At 37.3% G+C, this 23,718-nt stretch overlaps 1 protein-coding gene across 5 annotated transcripts in view; it reads right to left on the reverse strand.

The window, feature by feature from the left end:
* Positions 1-23,718, reverse strand: part of AK9 (adenylate kinase 9) — a 67,562-nt gene that overhangs the window by 11,787 nt on the left and 32,057 nt on the right. For 3 of the 5 annotated variants that reach the window (XM_071548889.1, XM_071548890.1, XM_071548888.1), the window contains exons 16-24: positions 13,106-13,312; positions 12,014-12,162; positions 10,831-11,043; positions 9,984-10,250; positions 6,139-6,257; positions 4,366-4,585; positions 3,089-3,151; positions 2,096-2,293; positions 1,083-1,301 (exon numbers count right to left, since the gene is read on the reverse strand). In XM_071548889.1, the coding sequence (XP_071404990.1) occupies positions 1,083-1,301; positions 2,096-2,293; positions 3,089-3,151; positions 4,366-4,585; positions 6,139-6,257; positions 9,984-10,250; positions 10,831-11,043; positions 12,014-12,162; positions 13,106-13,312 (1,655 nt within the window). The remainder of the gene's footprint in view (positions 1-1,082; positions 1,302-2,095; positions 2,294-3,088; positions 3,152-4,365; positions 4,586-6,138; positions 6,258-9,983; positions 10,251-10,830; positions 11,044-12,013; positions 12,163-13,105; positions 13,313-23,718) is intronic. The other 2 variants (XM_071548891.1, XM_071548892.1) reach the window with 2 other exon arrangements.

Here is a 23,718-nt window from a genome sequence, read left to right on the forward strand (position 1 = left end):
AAAAGAATGGAGAAATGGAATGACAAAAATGTAGTGATATCTGACAGAACTAAGTGCAAGGACTAGTGTGTGTGTGACTAATTAGAATTAAACACAAAAACTGTGGTTCAGTAGTTGCAAATGATAGAACTGTAGAAATATCTGCTTCTATTAATATATTCCTAGATTATTAGATGCCAATTTTATGCAGCCATGAAAAAGAATGAAAATTCTGATCCTGAAATGAAAGAAAGACAAACATGATCTGGAAAAGGTGAAGACCCAACATGATGACTATGCAAAAGGGAATAAAAGTTGCTTGATTAATTGGCATAGTAAAATGAAGGCAAAAGTATGTTTCTCTCAGGGCCTTTCTGCATGTTTTTACTGGACTTTTTTTTATTAAATCCTCCTTTCTATTTTTGATTTATTCACAATCCAACCTGCTTTTATTTCTTGCATTAAAAAAACCCTACTTTTCAACATATAAAACTGTGTCAGCCCACTTTTGGGGATGGACATGAGTACTTTCTGACCTCAACTTTCCAGATCTCTAGCAAAATACTATGGAAACATATTTGTTGCTCTTCAAAATTGGTAAATTTTGACAAGAAGGAATTATTGCTGATGAATTACATACATCTAAAAATGTTTGGGTTTACATTTTGCCACTGCTAGGGTTGGTGGCCACTTGTGAGTGTGACTTCTTAGAAATTCTTACTACAAGTCCTTCCAGTTTGTTTTCACCACTTCTGCAAGGCTTTAAGATCTTCTGTATTGTCCTGGGTTTTTTGTACCATTAAGAGATAGGTATTTCTTTCTGAATCACCTTTAGTTGTGTCACCAATGACAGTATAACAGATTTTACTAAATGCCTCTCAGCCTTAAATTAGCTACAACACTGAAAAGGCTAACACCTTTTATTAGAAATGCTTGCTGTATTTTATGTTTATTCAGTGGTATAATTTTGATTCAGTAATGTAATTTTCATTCAATATTTGTCATATTAATTGCTACTGTCTGATAACATCTTTTTAATGTAAAATAGGTTTTTAAAAAGTGTTGCCTCTTGAAAACATTCTTTATCTATTTAAGAACATTACCTTGATTGGATCCCACTGACCAAAAGAACTTGGAAATTTATATGAGAGAAATAGCATCTTCTCTGCAAGTGGCAAACTTATTGGGTAACATTTCTCAAAAATGCTTTCACGGTTTTCTGCCAGAGATTTCAATTTGCTGTACACTTGGTAGCGTACGATGTGAGGCCTCCGTCCTCCCTTGATCGCAATTCGTGGTATTAATAATTGTTCAAGTTCCTCCTGGTTATGAAAACATAATGAAATATTAGAATCATAAACACAATCAGATTTTAATAAAGACTGATGGCAGGATTTTCTGTGGACTGTCAAGGATTTCTTGAGCATGTTTTCAGTCATCATAAATCAGCAAAATTTGATTTGAGATGAGAGTTGGTCTTCCTGCTCACTGAGGTTTAAACTACCCAGTACCCAGTCTATATTAAGTATCACACAGTTACAATATTATATTATTATGTAAACTTTCTCTCTGGTCAGTGGATAGAGTCTGAATCATGAATAATTTCTTCCCAAAGTAAGATACTTAGTAAACAAATGTCACCCATCTCCTGAACTGCCTTAGATGTAGCATTATCATTGCAGACATCTAACATTAGATGAGGTTACCTCACCATAGGTAACTGATTTCAAGAAAATTATGTTACTAGGAACTGCATTAAATAATGGAGCTGTCCAGTAAAAATTTTGTCTCAAAAATTATTCTGCAATACTGTTCATATATTTATAACTCTCTAGTTTGGTTGCCTGTCTCAACTGACCTATCAAAAAGGAAATAAGGACATCAAGAATGGGTAGGCCTACCCAAACATTTCCTTTTTTCCCCCTACAATATTAGTGATATAAATTATATACTCTTTAAAGTCTCTGCCTTCTCAGTACAGCCTTTATCTTGCTCACATATTTAGATCATGAGTACAGCAGCACAGTTGTTTAAGCAATATAACTTTTATGTGACAAACTGAAAATTCTTGTTGCATCATGTGATAATTTAACAAAATAAGCAGTGTAATTAGTACCTGTACACTTTGTAATTTCTCTAATTCTGAATCAAACTTTTCTGCAATTTCATTTTGCATGCGTTCAACAACCTCTTCTTCATCTTCTTCTTCTGGTTCTTCTTCTTCTTCTTCTAAAAACTCTTCTTCAAGTATAGCTTCGATGTCTTCATTTTCATTCTCATCCTCCTCCTCAGGGGCTTCATTATTTGCTAGAGCCTATAAAGGCAAAATATTTTGTTGTTTCATGTCTGAGAGAGAGATGTTTTGAGGGAACAAAGGGCATTCCTGTAATTTTTTTAATTAATCATTAATTCAAAAACCCCTCATTTTAGAGTATCCTTTATCATAAGCAAAAATCTAGAAGATCCCAGAATCTTAGTTCAGAAGAAAATATAGGGGTATTGCAGAGTGCATACAGTGAAGCATTGTACCAGTTCCAAGAGAGCTAAAAACACTGAAAAGCTACCCTGCAGTTTTGTTAGGAGGAGTATTTTTTTCATATATGGTGTTGTAGTTTGACAGGACTTTTGTTTTAAACAAGCATGTTTGCTGAAAGTGTATCTGACAGAATTTCATGCACAGTCAAGTAGTACATTAATGTATTTATAAATATATTATGTAACTGACTTCAGGCAGAAATCCTGGTACAATTCCATTCTGGATTAACCATAGATTTGACAGGGTACTTAAGGCACATGCCTAATTCCAATTAGTGGGGCTATTCTTATGCTTACAAATTAGATACATAAAACACATTCATAAATATTTTGCTGACTTGGAGCACATATTGAGAATTCTTTTACAACTGGTTTTAAGTCTTCATGTATCAATAGTTTCTAAAACAATTCAAACATCCTATCAAATTATTTTTGAAAGAAGTAGTTTCTCAGTCTGTCACATTTTTACTATTCCACATTGTGCTGAAGTCTGTGACTAAAAGCTCTAGAAATTTCTAAGGTATGAATGCAAACATTTCTATCTAAAATTTTTCTTATTAGCTTGTTTTCTTACCTCCTGCTTTTTTTGCTTTCGTTCTGCTAAAAGTTCTTCCCTTCTTCTAGCAATCTTCTCATCCTGTTGGTGAAAAAAGATGCTAATCAAAGCTCTCTGAGAATTGGTAATGTGGCTTATAATTGATGTTCTTTCCACCTTGAAATTCTGTTTCCAGTTGTTTCTAATGCTGGAAAATACTACCTACAGTTTGAAATTTTGCAGACCAGATATACCTCTACACTAGGGAAAAATGTAAGTTAATTTTAGAAAAACTAATTTGGCAACTTCTGAGATTGAGATTAGAGGGTGAAAAAAAGACTGTGTTCTCATCACACTGAAAAGATAGTAATATTTTTATTGGTAAACTACAGTTTTTCTAAACATATAGGTGGTTTCTGTCACTTGGCAAAGGAGTGACTTAACACTGTATTAAATGTATGCTGTTCCCTTTGACAGCTTAGGGATGTTAATGGTATTGTATGACAAGTCCCAAATTCCATTGTCCTAACTTCTTGTGTGTCAGCTGCTCTGTAGTAACTTAAATTCAGAACATTTCTGATACAGGTGAAGTACTTTATCTCACTTTTATAGATAAAGTACTTTTATAGATAAAGTAGTACAGATAAAGCTTATAGAACGTTAGGAACCTTGAATATATTACATGTGCCAGTTGTAAATGTCTGCATAGAGGCTTCAGGTTACTTCAAGTAATTTGTAAGCTGATCAACAGTAGGCACAGCAGCATCAGAATGGGAGACTGTGCAGCCACTACAGCACTGAGAATGTGGCTTAGAGCTATTAAATTTCTATGCAGAGTATCATGGATAGGAACACAGACAAACACCACATACACCACCTCTAAATTCAGCCTATGGGAGATGCTGATCAACTCAACAGCAGATGCTCAGGGAATCTGGGATGCAACAACACTACAGTGCACGAGCTGTGTATTTGATGTTTTTTGGCCATATTCACTCCCTCCATCTAGTTGCCTTTTGTCCAGGGCTTTCCAGAAGTCTGGCATTCTGTCAGACTGCAGCACAGTTACTTTTCTTGGGCTGCAACACGCCTAATCTTCATAAATTAACTGCACAGAGGAGGAAAGAGCCCTAAATTATTTTTGGTTCCTATGGTAAGTCCGGGAATGCTATGAATGTGTTGGACTGTGTCTCCTGGCTCCGTTATCTGTTACTCTGTGTGCTCTTCACAGCTTTGGGTGTCTTAGAACCTGTGTTCAGACCTATGCTGTTGAAATTACAGAAAAAAAAAAAAGAGATATGGGACTGAAAACTTACCCTTATTTTTGCTTTTAGGTCCTTCAGCTTCTTTTTACATTCCATTTTTTTATGCCGTTTTTCTTTCCATTTTTTCAAACGTGGAGGAAAAAGTCGGTCAAGAATGTCACTGTCTTCTACTTCAATAAAAACTGCAACATCTGGGCAGAGTCCTCGTTCTGCCATATATTTGACTTCCTCTACAGTACGAGGGAAACCATCCAGTATAAAACCTGTGGACCTAATTAAAAAATGAGACATTTACCATTACACAGTGTGGTTTAAAGTGTAGGACAGTGAACATGTAATTATTTGGAAAAATACCCCAAAGCCTCTGATATTAAATGCATAAGTTAAAAGTAAAATTAAAAAATACTTTCACCTACTATCTTTTGACAATGTAAAACTGATATTTCATTATGTATTTTAATTAGTGTACACACAAATTAATTTCTTCCGACGTTTTAATGTGTAAAGCCTAATTATTTTAAAAGAACTTAAAAAATCCAAAATGTATCCTTAGGCTCACTTGTGTCTAAAACCAGTATTTCTTAGTTACTGCTCCCCCAAAAAAGAAGGTGCCCCAAACATTATTTTGGTAACAACTGCCAAAGAAAGTTTGTGCCTGAAAATTTATATTTCAGAAGTGCCTGGCAACTTCTTCTCTAGTATGGGATAAGAAATTTGCCACTCAGCATGACTTAGGTCTCTCTTCCTGGAGATATTAAAAACAAGTCGGATTTGAATCATAGAATTGATTGGGTTGGAAGAGACCTCTGAGATCATCAAGTCCAACCCTTGATCCAACCACACTATGATTACCAGATCATAGCACTCAGTACCATGTCCAGTCTCACCTTAAAAACCTCCAGGGTTGGAGAATCCACCACCTCTCTGGGCAGGCCATTCCAATGCCTGACCACTCTCTCTGTAAAGAACTTCTTCCTGATACCCAACCTAAAGCTCCCCTGGCAGAGTTTAAGCCCGTGCCCTCTTGTCCTACTGTTGGTTGACTGAGAGAAGAGACCAATCCTCACCTGGAAAGCTCTGTGGCTTGTTGGAGCTCTTACAATTTTAGATTAGATGAGGGGTTATGTAAGGCTGAATGTTGTGTTGATAAGAAGAGAATATTTATTTTTATTACTTTAGATTTTATTAGGATACATTGTAAAATTGCAAAAACCCCAAAGAAGCTACAAGGAGTGGAGGGAAGAATTGGTAGTCCAGGATGCTGTGGGAAAGAAGAGTATAACATATTAAAGTATAGGTTAATGTAATGTATTGTAATGTGATGTAATATAGTACAATATCATGTCACAATATTATGTGTAATGTTGGGTTAATTTTTGTCTTGGTGAATTCTTTTTTTCCTAAACCTGATGTCCTTGTTTTCACACTGTTTAGAGAATGCTGTCCTCTATCTGTGGTCTGACAGGATAAAAATTACATGAAAATATAAAAGGCTTGTTTACATATCTATGCTGTAAGCCCATGAAAACTATCCAGCTATTTAGGAGATTTAATCCAATTCAAGTCTGCTAAGTACTTTTGTCCAGAACTGTGTATAGCATATGGGACATGATATTAATGTCAAAATATCGATCAAAATAGTACAACAAAACTGAGACTGAGAGGTAGGTCATAACTCATAAGAAATACAAGAGCATTGAAATAATCTCTGTGATAGTTGTTTACAAATGTGGTCAAAATGGATGATATACTTCACTTAATTACTTTACTTAATTAAAGAATACTTTACTTAATTAAAGAAAGAGAAAATCTAATGGCAGTTACCGGAATGGCTCTTTCTTCCACCAGTCAAGAACAATGTTATCAAGGACTTCTGGAGGCAGTTCCTTACTATCCATTAGATTTGCTTTGATTGCCTCTTCCTCATCAGTTAAGGCCTCTTCCTTTATGTAAGAAAAATCAACCAAGAAATGAAAGACATACACTAAGAGAACAAACAAACAAACAAAAGCCAGAAAGAAATAAATACCTACTTGACACATTTATTGTTTTTTGACTAAGTAAGGTACTGTCTTCATTTGACTTAAACCAGTAGAAACTAAATCATTTGCCATATTTTAGGTAATTCCCTAGAACTAGAACGATTGCTGCTGTATGAGTACTAACGAAACCTAAACCCAAGCACAACAGTTAAGTATTTAATTATACCTATGTTCAATTCAGAGGAATAGAAACTGAAATGAATGTTGTCTCTCCTAATTTTAAGTTTTCCATTTAGTTCTATGTGTTCTTGTGCTGGAAGAATATCTGCATTACATCAGAATGTGTAATCACCTTTTAAAAGCAACCCTTATCTTTTGATGCAATCAAAAAATATGTTAAATAAGGATATGTAAAGTTATTGAGTACAGGCACAGGAACAGATACCAGACAGATAGCATTGTTCTACAGAATAGTAGTAATATTAATGACTAGTCAAATGCAGAGCATTCAAATACCACATCTAGCTATTAAATACTTGTGAAAAACTGTTGGGGTTTTTTCCAGAATATGTAACACTGTAAGATTGATCTGGCTGCACTTCTCACAGATTGACTTCCTGACTAAGACTGCAGTAAAAAAAAATTAAAAGAGGGAATAGATTGATGGTTCTGGATTAGTTTACAAAGGTTATGATACCAGAATGCACATTTTTACAAGTATACTGAATAAAATACAATATTAAAGTCAGAAAATATCAGTGTTCCTGACCTGCTGTGCTATTTTTTTCATGGTAATATTCACAGAAGAAAATATTATTTTCTACATAGTTGTTTATTTTTCCTGTGCTATAGAGAATAGCAAAGTGCATAAGAGAAGTGTATCTGGTATGTTTTTAGAGAGTTCAATATTTTTTCAATACCTTATGAAGGCCACATTTTTTAAAAAATCACCTCTGTTTGTTTAAGAAGACTAGATATACATCACTGAAAGCGTGTGTTTTTTAGATGTCAGTGGCCATCAAACATGCTCCTAAATTGCATGAGAAAACCCTTCCAGCAATTAGATTTAAGATGTCCCTGAATTCTTTTGTGAATTCATTACAAAGTTCTGCTGTCCTTTCCTCATGTAGTAGTCATATTAACATAAATTGCTCAAGAATTTGTTAGCACAACTTTTCGGAAAATAAAGGATCCAAAGTGATTCAGGAACCCTCAAAATAATGGTAGGGAGCTGCAAGGCCAATAGATGCTGACATCTATTCTGATAAAGTAGCCAAAAGAACTTGAGAACATGTTGGAAGTCACAAGTGTAATGTAGCGTGTGCCTGCCACAGCATATATATTAAAAGATGTTTTTATGACAGAAGATACCTAAGAAGACAAAGTGGTAGCCAAATCTGTAACACAGAGACATCTTGAAAGCAATGTGTGAAGTGGGAGAAACCAGTAAAACACATATAACAATGAATCACTGACATTACCACTGCCAATGAGCTGTTGGAACAGCATTTGTAGCTGATAAAAGAAAAGAAACACAAGATGTACATTCCAGGTACAAAAAAGAGAACACCCCACTTAGCCATTATTTGAAGGACAAGGTTGGCTGCCAGATCTGTCAGTGTTATAAAGGCTTAGGCTGACTCAAAACAACTAGGATTGAATCTTTTTGCTAAACTCTCCAGATTGCATGGTATGTTTTGTTTGCCTTTAGTGGTTTTGCTATGAGTATTATAGGTGACCTTTAACTTGAGCTTTGATTTCTAATGTCTTGTGCCAAAGAGGAAGAGAATGATAAAAATGGAAATAAAAGAAATTTGGGAGAGGTGGTGGTTCAGTGAAAAAACAGGATAGTCAGACAGTCCAGTGGCAGTCATACTCAGAGAAATGCTTGGGGCATCTACAGTCTTTGAAATTATCCTGTGGAGTTTTGTGCATGGACCAGTGAATGCATTTCTAAACTGCCATCAGATAAAGCACTTTACAAGAAATGAGAAAAAATACTAATATAGAGGATTGCTTACCAGCAGACACAAAAATTACGAGGAAAAAAGCACTTAACAAGAAATGCCAAAAAATAAGTGCCAAAAAAATAAGGCTGAATGAGAATCAGCCATAACCATTAGTGTGAAGAACATTTGCCATATTTTTGGCTACGATGACCAAGCTGTAAACTGATTTGCTAAATTTTAATTGATGAAAACCTGATTTTTTATTCTGATGTCCATGATTTTGATCTGTACTCCATCTGTGTTGAAGCATTGGCTTCTAATATTACTTGCTCTTGTATTATTTCATCAGAGCATGACCTTCCAGTTCACAGGGACCTGCTCCACTTTTCAAGACCGTAGACAGTGACCTTGAATGCACTTTTGGCAGCTTCCTCAGCACCTGTGAATGCACTCCATTGACTTGTATATGTCCAGTTAGCATAAATGATCCCAAACTGGATCCTATTCTGTTGTGAGTAGTACCACTTTTTACCCACGCTTTCCTATTAGACACTGAGACCTTGAAGGCCTCAGACTAGACTGTACTTGCAAAGACCACCATAAAAAAGGTGTGGAGCATCTCAGCCTTTTCAGTGTGGAAAGGTCACCTGCCCAGGAGGCAGACTCATATTTTCTAGATCTTCCTTTTACAAATGTTGTTCTGAAGAAATTTTTCTTGTTACCCTTCAGATCCCTCATTAAATTTCCACTTCCATGGAGTGCTCATCTTCCCAATACTGTGCCTGAATGTTGTTTCTATATTCCACCTCCACCTACTACACGGCAGGTATCAGGAGCACACACCAAAAAGAAAGGCTATTAAAATGTGATGCAGAACCTTCTGTCTTCCTCTGGGCCCCTCAGTTCAGGAAAGACATTGAGGGGCTGGAGCGGGTCCAGAGAAGAGCAACAAGGCTGGTGAAGGGACTGGAGCACAAGCCCTATGGGGAGAGGCTGAGGGAGCTGGGATTGTTTAGCCTGGAGAAGAGCAGGCTCAGAGGTGACCTCATCACTGTCTAGAACTACCGGAAGGGAAGTTCTAGCCAGCTGGGGGTTGGTCTCTTCTCCCAGGCACTCAGCAACAGGACAAGGGGGTACGGGCTCAAGCTCTGCCAGGGGAAATTTAAGTTGGAGATCAGGAAAAAATTCTTTCCAGAGAGAGTAATCAGGCATTGGAATGGGTTGCCCAAAGAGAGGGTGGATTCACCATCCCTGGAGGTTTTTAAACTGAGATTGAACGTGGCACTGAGTGCCATGATCTGGTAAATGGACTGGAGTTGGGCCAAGGGTTGGACTTGATGATCTCTGAGGTCTTTTCCAACCCAATCGATTCTATGATGCTGTGATTCTATGATTCTTGAAAATTTAAGAGCTGGATAAATCCTTATTGTTTAGGAGGCAGATTTTCAGTTTCTTTTTTTTTAAAAAAAGATTTATATGCTGTATATCTGTGTTGAAACTTTTCCACATGGCTGTCTAAAGAAGTTAATTTGAATTAAAAGCTTGTGGGTTTTTCCCCCACAGTATATCACTGCCTAATAAAAGATATCACTCTCCCCAGATAAACATTTATGTAAATGTTTTTTCTTGAGGGAAATTACACCTTCTAAGAAATGGGGTTTATAATTTGATGGGAAATACCTATTCTGGTCTGAAAATGGTTGTTTTGTGTATGGATGTAAAAAAAGATTATTATTACCTCTTTGTTTTTTTCTGTCTCAGTTATAGTCATGGTCTGAGAGGAGCCTTCTAGTTTCTTCAACAGAATTGCTATTTTATTGTCATCTTCTTCATGTTCTTCATCAAACTGGGGCCCAACTTTCTTTTTAGTTTTGGGTAATATCAATTCCTGTAGATATTCTTCAAACTGAATATGGAAAATGCCTAATTTGTCTGCTATCTGTCGTGCACAAGTAGTTTTACCTGCTCCATGAATGCCAAGTAAACACACCCGTAAAGGAGGAGCCTATAGGAAAAAAAATTGAATTTGGCAACATTTTGGAGTGTACAATGCACCCCCTACTGTTTTTCACTTCCAAAGTATCATAATAAAAATTCCCAAAGCTGGTCATAATTTTACATTTTAATTTTCCCAGACCTTCTAATGCTGTTCCAACCAGACTACCTGCTCTGTGAAAACACTCAATAAATATACTATGACAGTCGATATCAGCATGTAAAAATGAAATTTCATGAGACAATTCTGGTAAATCTTGCCTTCTTTTAGCCTTCCACTTACAAAAAAAAAGGAAAAAAAAGATAACAAAAAGCCCCCAATATGTGTGATTTGTTAATCGCATTTTAAGATTATTGTAAGCCTTTATAATCTTCCTCTCTTTTCTGCTATATTTGCCTCATGAATTCAATGTGTTAATTTAAAGGTACACTAAAAAGTCATTACAGAAACCATGTGTTTTATTTTCTTCCAGGATTTGCCTAATATATTCTTACCCAGAAAAAAATTGCAATAATAATTCTAAATGGGAATGGAAAATAATGATTTTAATCAACTATTATCTGCTTTAAATAATTTTAAAGATTCTCACTTGTATTGGTTCATTGTGAGCCACATACTCATCAGGGTTCTTCAAAAATTTATCTCTGTACTTAGAAGTTGAAAAGTAATAAATCTTTTCTTTATATTTAGCTGCATGTTCCTGGAGTCCAGGGTGGAGGACAAAGTGCTCTTTCAGACTGACTGGACAAAAGTGTTTTGTGTCTCCCAGGTGCCTTTTCTTTTGCTTAATTGTTTCTTCATCCTGGAAATATGAAATTTTTCAAAAACTCTTAGAACTCAGTAGTTTACTGAGATTAAGTAGATCAAGTAGATCAGATAAAGTAATGCCAAATACATTAACTGGGAATTGAATGAGGATCATATTCTTAAAGTACTTTGTAAACTGAAAATAAGCCTATGAAAATACACACTTTTGAGATTCTGAGTCAGAAAACAAACTGTCCAAGGGAATTACTGAGAAAAAAATTACCATTTTAAATTTGAAATTATAATATCATAGTTAGGTGTTGAAGACCAAAACTAGGGTAGAAGTATGTATGATAAAACCTTTTCCTACCGTGTTCTTGAAACCAATTTTCTATTGCTTCTAAATGTAGACCTCTTCAAAAAAAGACGACAAGAGCTGGTGTTATGAAGTCAGATTACTTACCCAACAGAATTAATTTCTATAAAATCTATTGATTACTGCTTTACTACAGTATATGCATTTCCTGTACTGTTAAATTTGAGGATGGGACTCTTCCAATATAGGATGAAAATGAAAGAGAAGCCAAGTGAGAGCTCTAATTTTGTTAAAGTGGGTATGTGAAAATTATCAATAGCTGAGATGAAACAGGGGATTGCATATTAGGACTCTGCATCTTCTAATGTTTACATGATGGCTCACATATCATTGTTAGTCGACAGAAATCAAAGTTCATATTTGTTTCTTTAATAAAAGTCCCCTTTTCCCTCTGGCAAAACTAGGTACATTCATTCTCTCTGTTAGCATGGGGGTATTTAAGCTTCTTGCTGCAGTAAAACTACTATCAGCCAAAACATAGAAATATAATGAACATGTTCTTGAAGCATATGCTAATATTTATTCTGTAAGAAGGCTTAAACTAGACGATACAAAATTAGTTGCAAAATATGACTTCCTGGGGCTATTGTCAAACTGAAAATCAATGAGTTACAAAAAAAGCATAAATAGATCAAGCTGCCATGCTTACTTCTTCATTCTCCTCCTCCTCCTCTTCATCTTCGACTTCTTCTTTGACTTCTTCTTCATCTTCCTCATTTTCCTCTTCAGCAGCCAGATCCTCTGCTTCCTCCTCCAAGTCTTCAGCAGATAATTCCCAACCATAATATTTAAAAGGTTCTGAAAAGGTTAGGTTGCTTTCTGTTTCAATGTTTTTCATTTGTGCATGACAGAATATATTCTCTTTGTCCATACAAGTAAGTGCATATGTGAAAGGAAATAGTGGCAACTATATATCACATTTCTTCTATTCATAGAACATAACATTCTCCCCAGATGTAGTAATTAGTATATTGTCTCCTGCAGAAATGGAAATTCTACTGGTTGTTTTTGATTGAAGTAAATTGGTATTTTCAATGGGAACTTGTATTACAGAAGTATTATACACAGACATGCAGAGGGGGCCATTACTGTTTGCAACAGGGTTTTTTTCTGTTATTTGTTGAGAAAAATCACCGCTCAAATTTTATTTGTTTATAAAGCCAGCACAATACATGTTATGGTTAATGAAACACTTGCACTGTAGTAATGATAGGAAAATTGTAGTATTACTATTATTTATGCAGTGCTCAAAATTCTAAGAGATTTGAGCACACAAATGAATGTCATCTGAAAAAAAAATCAATTAAAAAAAATCAGTGTAAAATTCAGTCCGTACAGGTAGGTGGGTTAGATTAGTACATACTCTGAAAGTTTCATTAACCCGATGAATATTGTACATTAGCGACCTTTGTTATCTGTCCATTTCTCAAACCAGTATCCTGACATAACCAGATAGAGTGAGTAACTGGGGAGATGTGCTGTCAGAATGTTTAGGGAGCTATTATATGTGTATATGCATTGCCACATAGATGTATTTTTCAAATATGTATATTCCCCACTCTTCCTATGTCTTGAAGGCTGCTATTGTGCTTTTCAGTTGACCCAAAGAACACAGCATGAGCCACTTCATGTGAGTAATATCAACCTGAGTATAACCTACGCCACAACCCATTTATCACATAAGCTCTCCAAAATCTCACTTGGCAGTTTAAGGGTCAGTCACATAAACAATATTACTTACTTTCCATAACCAGCACTGTTTGATTAAGCAGGCTTTCTGGAGTTTGCTCAGCAGTCTGTAAATCAACAACCTGAAGCAGAGATGAGTTCTTGATTTCGGATTCCACAGTTTGCCAATCATGCATGAAAAGTTCAATCTTCTTTTCCATTGTATGCATTCCTTCTGTATCTGAAAGATCATCCTCTGCAGATCTGGGTAGTGTGATTCCTGAAAATCAAATCATATAATAGGCAATGCTCCTCTAAAATGCTTCACATTTAAAAAATATCGTTATGCTTTAGGATTATTTTTACTTTGCTCAAATATGATGGCATATTTTTAATGCTTCTTCTCCCCACAATTATGAATTATTATATTAGTAGTTTACAAAGACACTTGGTAAACTCCCAGTTTAACTATGTTGATGTTGTATATACTGATGCTTTTCTAGGAAAATAAACAAGGTCAAATTGCTTAACTGTATTTCCATATGGTTATTTACATCAGCACTCAAATAAATATGACTCTTTCTGTAAAGAAATGTAATATAGAACACATTAATTTAAAAATTATTATTTAATGATGAATAGCTTTTGACAGGCTATCTGTGTAGTCATGCATCATGCCAGTAAAGGGAAAAAAAAAGGAGTGGGAAAACTAGCATACACTGCAAAGAAGCACCCTCACATTCTGACCTGGTTCAGGTTCAGTTACTGAAGCTGTTGTAAAGTGCTCAGGTTGTGTGTTAGGTGTCTGTTCTTTTTCAAGTGAAGCATGTTCTCTTTACAGGACTAGAATTATAATACATACTACAAGGTGTTTTTCCTCTTTGGCATAAGATCTCAATATACAGATATTAATGAACTAAACCTTCATTTATGCAAACAACTGCACACAGATAGATAAAGGTCAACATGACAAAATCGCAGAGGAAGTAGAAGACTTAGAGGAGAAAAGAAAAAGAAGGGACTAAATAGGAGTCCAGTGTAAATATCAAGGATATGAAGGATGGTATCGAGGACTGAAATCCTAAATTAATCAAGGCAATGCACTGACCTAAACCACTAAACCACGCAGTATAAGAGTTTTTAAACCATTCATCATGATCATCATCATGGCTGGGCTTCACGAAAGAAGATTTGGGCAGGGCTCTCCCCACGTGGGTGTGCCCTTCCAGCCTGTGCAGTGGATTTTTCAGGTGAGGCACAGCGTGCACAGAACTGGCCCCACTGTTTAAGTCCTGAGGCCGAGCGAGCTTGGACAGTGATGGTGAAGTCCTCAGGCCTAGAACCTACAGCCCCTGGTATTCCCAGGAGGTCTCCCAGCCAAGTGCTAACTGGGGCTGACCCTGCTTGGCTTCCGAGATCTGACAGGATCGGGCATCAGGGTGGCATTACCATTACAACTGTGGGACTGTTCTGTGCAAGGCCAGGAGTTGGACTCAGTGAGCCTTGTGTGTTCCTTCCAACCAAGGCTATTCTATGATGCCTCTAACCATAGCTAACAAATTACACAAGACACACCCACAAAAAGCAGCCTAGGGAACTGACCAAGCAGGAGCACTGCAAGCAGAGCATGGTGCATCAGCTGGGGAATGGCACAGCAGTTTGTGTGGCAGGGCATGCAGGGAGGGCACCGTCCCTCTACCAGCTCAGAAGGAGCTTGGCTACGATATCCACCTTATCAGGATGGATGTGGCAACCCAGACAGAGCCTGTTACTGGTAACATGAGAACAGCTGTGTGAGGTGCAAGCAGGGGGATTATGTGCGCAGCCTGGTGACAGAGCCATGAGAGGAGATAGAAAGGTTAAGGAGCGACAGGGACTCTGAGAAATCAGCGTGTTAGCCGTGACAGGCTCTGGCATGCCCTGCAACCAGAGACTTGGATGTGGAAGGCCAGTCAATAGATGATGTGCATGAAGGTCCATCTACACCAGAGATGTTGGCAGGGTCAAAGGCCTATCCCCTGTATCCTGATGACCTCCACAAGGAAGACCAGATGGATCATAGTGGTAGGCAAGTCCATTCTGAGTCTCCAGATGCAGCAGTGTGGTGATGTTTCTGCTATTCCCAGTTCCTGCACTCATATAAATTTCAACTCTGATTTTGTTCTTTATCTTATAATTTTTCAATTTGTGTGCTGCTTAATAAGTCTGATATCAATGCCTGCAGCAAACAGACAGAAAAGCAGCTGAAAGCAATGACTTTAATAGTCTGATATAACTGTAAGTTTGCAAGGACCTACAGCATATGTTGTGTTTGTCCCTTGCCAGAAATGAAGATGTAAGAAAAAGCTTGAGCAGCGGATGGAGTGATTTCCTACTTTGCTATAATTTCCCCCTTCTTTTGTTGTTTCTGTCTTGTTTTGAGTTTGAAAGAGCAGGAACAGATTTGGACACAAATAACAACATGTGCAGTCTATTCCAATGAACTTTTACTGACCTATTACAAAAAAAAAAGACCATTACTATTATTTTTCCTTATATAACTTCCTACAGATACAAAGGAGAGGTATTACTAAAAATGAAAGTCTTATATAATGTCAGGTAGGTTAAAACTTTTGATTACTTTCTTATAAATACAAACTCACGAAATTAAAAACTCAATGTTTTATGGTTACTCCCTGGCATTAAACAGGCTGACACTTGAAATGTCAAATTGCAGCACTGTAATGTTCATTTTGAGTTTGTCCTAACCTGAAAAATCCAAATAATTGTTCTGACTTATGCAGAGTTAGATTGCCATGTTACAATTTTCTTCATCAAGAAAACTAGTATTTACTCCCAGAACCAAATGTCTTTCAATCTCCTCTTGTGGATTGTTGAAGAAATGCACAGATGACACATTTAGTTTTCCATTATAGAGCCAGATCAAAAAATACTAAGTACAATGTAGCTGGACTTCAGTGATTAGGTACCAGTAAGATTTGGCAGGAAACAGGACTAAACATAATGGTCAAAGTAGAGATGCTGCCTGATCTTTGTCTAAAACACTACCAAAGAAAGCATCACTTGGAAGTGCCAATAACAGCTGGGATATGTGAGCACCTGCAGGACAAGGAACACATGTAACATTATTCTGACTTGGATGGCTAAGCTATAGATGGAGCTTTTGTAGCAAAGGGCAGTGCCACTACTGTCTCTGGAAGAAAGCAAGCCAGTGCCCTGCCTCCAGGGACTTAATTGCCAAAGAGCCAGAGTTAAGGATTCCCATTCTTTTGTCATTGGCCATAATTTTTTAAAAAGATGCAGGATTTCAAATACGTACCTTCTTTTGACATTCCTTCATGGCTCACTAAGGTTGACCCCTTGCTAGTTTGCTACTTGTACCTATTTCTACAACTCTTTAGTCCATGCATGAATTTTGGCACTTAAAAGTTAGTATGGCAGTTTTGGGTACTGCAATGTCTACATCTTCTTATGGGCCTGGGTCTCAATGTGAAGTCCTCCAGAAATATACTAGATTTGTAAATACTTAGGTGATTTTAATAATTTTATTCTTCTACTTCAGAGGCTGAAACTTTTATTCTCTCAAATTACCTCCACTATATATATGACAGACTGAGATTTGAAATGTCAGGTTCTCTATAGCAATTCATATGCTGGCTTGGGGACCTGCAGGCACCCCTAGGGCCTGGCTGTCCCCATGCAGCCCCTGGGGCTCTCCCCACCACCTGCCCAGGACCCCATGTCAGCCCTCAGGGCCACCCGCCCCTGCCCCAGTCATGCCACTGCTGGGCCAGTCTGCAGCTCCCCACAGCCCTGCCCACCCATAGGCGCTGCAGAGCTGACCAACCTGACATCTCAGCCTGGCCTCAGCTCCCCCTTGTCCCCAGGGAGCTGCCAAGGCAGAGGGACAGAGCTGCCCTGCTCCTGGCTGGCACGGTGTCCACATGGCGATGCCATCACACTGATTTGCCAGCACTCTGTATCTTTGGGAGCAGTTGGCCCTCCCAGTGTCTGACATGTTGCCCCCAAGGTGAAGGGCAAAACTTTATTAACAAATAAGCATTTTGTCAAGTATTTTTGTAATCTTCAATAGCAAAGAATACTTAATGCCTTTCCCCCTTTTTTTAAAGCTTCAACAACACAGCTATCAGACTGATGCCTCAATGGCTAACCTCCCTCCTGTTTGAATATTAGTCTAAACATAAGTGCAAAAGGACGTGTCATTAAGGAGAAACCCCTTGCAATTTTCAAACAGTCTGACCTTGAATTAGAATGTATTTTTTTCCTTGAAAATGTTTGTAACTATTTGTGTTTTACTGAGCTACACTTTCATTCCACGTATATCATTACATACATTATCCTCTGCAATGACATTTTTGTTGCTTGCCATGATTCTAAAGAGGAACATGAAAATACCTTTTTATGTGCTTTTAAAAAAAGAAGTTGTGTAAATAGTACCATTAACTATGCTGCATTCTGCAGTGATGTATTCCAAATGAGACAGAGGTAGGCAGGTAAAACCTGCTTAAGTTTGGGCAGCTCTAATGCAATATGTAATGATGACTCCATGAGGAACACAGATGTTAAGAAAACAAGCAAAGGATACATTAATAACTAGGTTATAGTAGCTGTTTGTTGCACGTGTTATCCCTGGCACAGTAACACTGCAGAAATCACATGTGCTGCCTTGTGAACGACAGTGGTATTCACAGCAATAACACATGGAAGGCAGGGATGAGGGCTGTCTGGATCCAGCTTTCAACAGATCATCTCTTATAATTCAGCCCTTTGAAAACCTCTCAGTTCCGAGTAGGTAATGAAACTCTGGAAATATACAGGCAGAAAAAGGGATTTATATGAACATCTGACATTATCTGAATGTTGAGCATGGTAAGAAATCCACTCAGTTGAGTGTTTCCCATAAGAACCTTTATCTCAAAAGCACTTAGTTACACCTCTCCTGATAGGCCATACTTAGCAAATGATGGACCAGCATGTGGTCCAGCTTCGTTTTGCTACTGTAGGCACATAATTCCATCAGATTACCTCTCTCTGGGAGAGAGCAATGATTGCATACCTGCAGAGCTCTTAAATAGATTACCCAGGCCCAAATGAACTGGAGAAACTTTCCCCTTAAAAGAGGGGAGAAGGAACAAAAGCAAAAAGGCTTTCACTCCTAAGAAACAGGGATAACCATAAAACCAAACAACCCAAGCCTTACTTGGTTTTGGTTCCAGTATTTGAACCTTATTATGATAAAAAAGTTGCCTCTCTGGCATTTAGTATGTTTCAAACTGGGTCTCAGATACAAAAAATAGCAAAAATACTTTTATGTAAGGCAGCTGTACCTTTGACATTAGATGTAAATTATAATAATTTTGCTTGGAGAGGTTTTTTACAGTGAGAAGATACTTTTAAAGAAATTAAAAGCATAGTCAAGAAAAATACTTGAAAAGAAAGTAATGGTTTAAAAATAAATGATACGAAAATGCCAACAAGTTTCTTTCCAATAAGTTGGTAGTCCATCTAACAGTGCTGTTCTTAATTTCATTTGCCTATCACAGAGGTGATGGGGAACAATCCTTCCCAGCCTTAAATCTTGGGCTTTCACAGGTAATGTCTCATACTCTTTTTCTCTGCGTCTTCCTTGCTTTTCCTGAGCATAGTTACCATAGAGACAAACAATCGTCAAAGGCTTTCTGCCCCCACATTCTCTAAGTGAATTGCTAGGGAAGGAGAGACTTTAATGTCTTTTCCTCCAGTGTTCTGCTCGTATTAGATATGACATTTTCTGCCCTCAGTCCATATTCAACAACAAAAAAGATGAAAAAAATCCTTCCTTCCTCCCCTCTCAAACCCTACCAAAGCTGAGATAGAGATACCAGGAGCCAACACATCTTCTTCATTAGAGCTATCAAAATAAACAGAAAGGCAAAAGGTAGGGTAACAGTGACACTTCTATTTCTTGGAACCAATATGTATTTCATGATGAATATATTTTCAGTTGTCTTTTTGAAACAGACCATGTAGTTTGTTCATACAGCCTTTTCACTACTTACTTATAAATATATACTGCCAAATAATTTTCAGCATATCACACTGCAATGTACTTAATAGACAAGCTTATATTGTGTGTACCAATTTGTGGTATTTGTAAAGAAAACTTTGGTTTACAGATTAAGTTGGTTCTTTCTAATCCATAGAAATGTGTATATTTAACAACTTGCTATTAAATGGTTTACATTGGATTTATTTCTGTTTTGAACTTGAAAATATTCTAAAAATCCTAGTAGATAAGAGCTAAAATGTTTATTTTTAAAACTAAAAGCAGACCATTGCCATTAAAGATGAACTGCCTTCAAAGGGTTTTTTGGGAGAAAGCTGCTATAGGATTTCGGATACCTTCATTAGTTTATGGCTCTATTGCATTTACAAGACTGGTGATAAATACAGTCAAGGAGGACAGATGGACAGACATTAAGCAAAGTAAATTACAATGTCCTTTTTCTTATTATGTTTAGAAAGTGACAAGAGCTTTCAGAGAGCCTGATAGCTCTAATCATAGGCTTTTGTTCTTTTTTTTCTGCAAAGAATTGCAGAGTTGTACTACATCAATATCCCTTAGCCTTTATTCGTCTGAATGAGAGAGTAAAAAACTTAAGAACTGAAGGTATTTGGGATTTAATTGAGACAGTTGTTCTTAACCTTTCTGTTTCAAATTTTGATTTTTTTTCTGCCTAGAAGGCTGTGATTAAAGGTATTAAAACGTAATTATCACATTTGGCTTATGAAGGAGGGCAGAAAGTGGCTTTGAAGATCATGAAGTTTTCCTCAAAGACTGAACAAACTGTGAAGTTAATATCACTAGAGCTTGCTTTGCAGTTTAAGTACTAGTAATTTGCTATCTCTCGTCTGCAGTTTAATTAACTGTCCTTGTCCAAACTCATTGAAAAGCCCCCAGTTAGAGATAGGAAAAAACCCACAAATCAGGTTGAAAATCATCCAAGAAAAACAAAGGAAATAAATGTAGGATGAAGCACAAATCAACTGCCTAGTAAATGCTATAATTACAATTTATTTCAAAAAGCGTAAATGCTATAATTACAATTTATTCCAAAAAGCACTTCTCTTCAAAGACTAAAGAGGAAACGTCCTAATACGAACAAGTTTAACTATCTTTTCCTCTTGTTGTTTCAAATATCTTACTGATTTTAACATGATGATATGAATAAAAACGCAAGAACATAAAATAAAAGCCTAAGAGATGGGTATTGATTCAATCCTCCATCTGTAACATGGGAAAGGGGGGGTTGGAATCACCTTAAAAGAGTTTAATTGATATTAACAGCTGTGAAAGACAAGCATGAGAGATGATGGCTGGAATTATCAGCCCAACTGCTCATTTATTTTTGGCAATAACAAGAGCAACAAAAGTGACATCAGTGAAGATGGGGTTGTACTAACACACCACCCTGAGCTACTGAGGCACAGGCATGTGTGCTCCAGTGGAGTTTGCTACAGAAAGGGAGTAATCTCTGGCAGAAACATGGCAGGAAAAGAATATGCCAACTTTTACTTCAGAAAGATTGGAATGAACCCACAGATATACTTGAAGCTGGTAACTCTTTTACAATGCCTGAAATATATTCTTATGAAGTGATGTGTCTCCTAGTATAAATAAATACATACTCATGAAAAGTTTCTCCAAAAATGCTCAAAAACAGTAACAAATTCCTACAAATAATTTAAGCTCAGATTAATTTTGTCAAGGAACATAAAAAAAGTTGTCATCCTTCCCCTGTACACTGCATTGGTGAGGCCACACCTTGAGGATTGTGTTCAGTTCTGGGCCCCTCAGTTCAGGAAAGATATTGAGGGGCTGAAGCAGGTCCAGAGAAGAGCAACAAGGCAGGTGAAGGGACTGGAGCACAAGTCCTATGGGGAGAGGCTGAGGGAGCTGGGGTTGTTTAGCCTGGAGAAGAGGAGGCTCAGAGGTGACCTCATCACTGTCTAGAACTACCTGAAGGGAAGTTCTAGCCAGGTGGGGGTTGGTCTCTTCTCCCAGGCACTCAGCAATAGGACAAGGGGGCACGGGCTCAAGCTCTGCCAGGGGAAATTTCAGCTGGAGATCAGAAAAAAATTCTTTCCAGAGAGTAATCAGGCATTGGAATGGGCTGCCCAGAGAGGTGGTGGATTCCCCATCCCTGGAGGTTTTTAAGGTGAGATTGGATGTGGCACTGAGTGCCATGATCTAGTAAATAGACTGGAGTTGGACCAACAGTTGGACTTGATGATCTCGGAGGTCTTTTCCAACCCAATCGATTCTATGATTCTATGCTGTAATTTTCAGTTAGAGCTTACAAGCAGGAGTTTCCATATAATTTGATTTGTGTACCTTCAACAGACATTTCAGTATTGAACTTAGCTTCTTTACTCACTTAAATACATGTGCTACATTTACATGAAGTATCCTTCTCCATTTACTTTCACTCTCATTAAGATGCATGTAAGTACCTTGTTGATTACTGCAGCCATTTTTTGTTTTAAAACATAAACAATATTATAAACCTGAATACGTTCAGTCCTCAAGCTACCCTAGGTCCCACTGAGGTTACAAAAATTTCAACTATTAAAATGGGAGAGGGGAGAGGGGAGAGGGGAGAGGGGAGAGGGGAGAGGGGAGAGGGGAGAGGGGAGAGGGGAGAGGGGAGAGGGGAGAGGGGAGAGGGGAGAGGGGAGAGGGGAGAGGGGAGAGGGGAGAGGGGAGAGGGGAGAGGGGAGAGGGGAGAGGGGAGAGGGGAGAGGGGAGAGGGGAGAGGGGAGAGGGGAGAGGGGAGAGGGGAGAGGGGAGAGGGGACTATTTCAGTTGGAAGGGACATACAATGATGATCTACTGCTCATCCATTGCCTGAGCAATTCAGGGCTGACCAAAAGTTAAAGCATGTTATTAATGGCATTGACTAAATGCTTCTTAAATGCTGACAGGCTTGGGGCATCAACCATCTCTGTAAGAAACCTGTTCCAGTGTTTGACCACCTTCTTGGTAAATAAATGCTTCCTAAAATCCAGTCTAAACCTCTCCTCGCGCAGCTTTGAGCCATTGCTATATGATATCTTATATGAGAGACCAAAAGAGTATGATTTGATCTCTGGAGTATTTTTCTGAGTTATTCTTTTTATATCATAAATGTCACATAGTAAAAAAAACAGCCCAGAACTGTGAGCATATCATTCATTTATATTGGTGTAAAGACATGTCACATGGGAGAAAAGCTGCAGCAATGTGCTGATTGCACTACATGTGAAATAAAACAGATGTCAGGCTATGAGCAGCATGACTGAAATGTTTTGGTGAGTCAGTGTTGGATTATTGAAATGAAATGTAGGTGTAGGAAAACATGATTTCCTCTGAACAAGGACTTATCACGTGTTGTGAGCACAAGTGTGTACATGACACTTCTATTATTAATAAATGTTGTTTTGATGTACTCAGATAAAAATTAGGTATTCAAAACTAAGATGGACTTTGTGGTTTGAGACACAGATGATTGTATCTTTAGAGTTAATACTATAGAACTCACTCACTTTGGAGAAGAGCTGTGTGTTTTATTAAAAACTATAAAAAGCTATAATGTGGATGTTTTTAAAAGCTTCGATGTAAATTAGAGAACCCTGCAAAGCTAGAGTATTTCTTTCAGAGAGTAGGTGAAATGTTACATCATTGAAAACTAAAAACATGTTATCATATTCAGTTTATCTTATATCACCATTACATGTTTCACAGAATCACAGACACTATTCTGAGTTGGAAGGGACCCACAAAGATCATAGAGTCCAACTCTTAAGTCAATGGCCCACATAGGGGATTGAACCCACGACCTTGGCATTATTACAACCAAATTTTAACCAACTGAGCTACTCTCATGTACATCTTAGGTCTTGTTATAGATAGGTAAAATAAAAGCTAGAATAACAATAGAATTATTTTCATTCCTATTTGCTAAATAGGCACTGTGTAGTATGCAGATTCCTGCAGCACATTTACATAACTGTAATGAGTTTTATGCATATGAATAAAGTTATTGAGTTAGGAATATTATTTAATAAATTATAGACAACTTTCTTACTTCATTTTAAAGTCAACAAAAGCCATATATACTACTGAAATGTTATTACACTGTTGAATTCTATGGTTTTAAAGCTTTGTTTTCAATTTCAAGGATGTAGTAAACTGAGTCTGGGATATTGGAAGGTTATGATGAAAGCTATAAGGGAAGACAACTGAAAGGATTTATTTTCTATTTCCATAGATCATGCGTTACTCTGACATTCATTTTGTTTGCATGTGTATGAGGAAAACCATGAAGAAACAAATGAAAAACATTCAACTAAAAATATAAATTATGTACGTACCTCTACTACTACAGCTCGTTGACAGAAATGAAGAATATGCTATTCCTACTAGGAACTCCACTGACTCAGTTACTTTGGCAAATAGATTTATGATATATGGCTGGTGGCTAAAATCCGTTTTCAATCAGTGGACTAACGACTGCTTAGACTAGTTCAGGTACAAAGTAATGACTCAGTTACTGTGAAAATGTAAACTCCACAACTATATGATTATTTAAATGACAGATATTAGTGGGAATCAAACAAAGAGCTAACACAATTGTGCAAATAAAA

This window comes from Pithys albifrons, chromosome 2, assembly GCF_047495875.1.
Source record: "Pithys albifrons albifrons isolate INPA30051 chromosome 2, PitAlb_v1, whole genome shotgun sequence".
Classification (NCBI taxonomy): domain Eukaryota; kingdom Metazoa; phylum Chordata; class Aves; order Passeriformes; family Thamnophilidae; genus Pithys; species Pithys albifrons.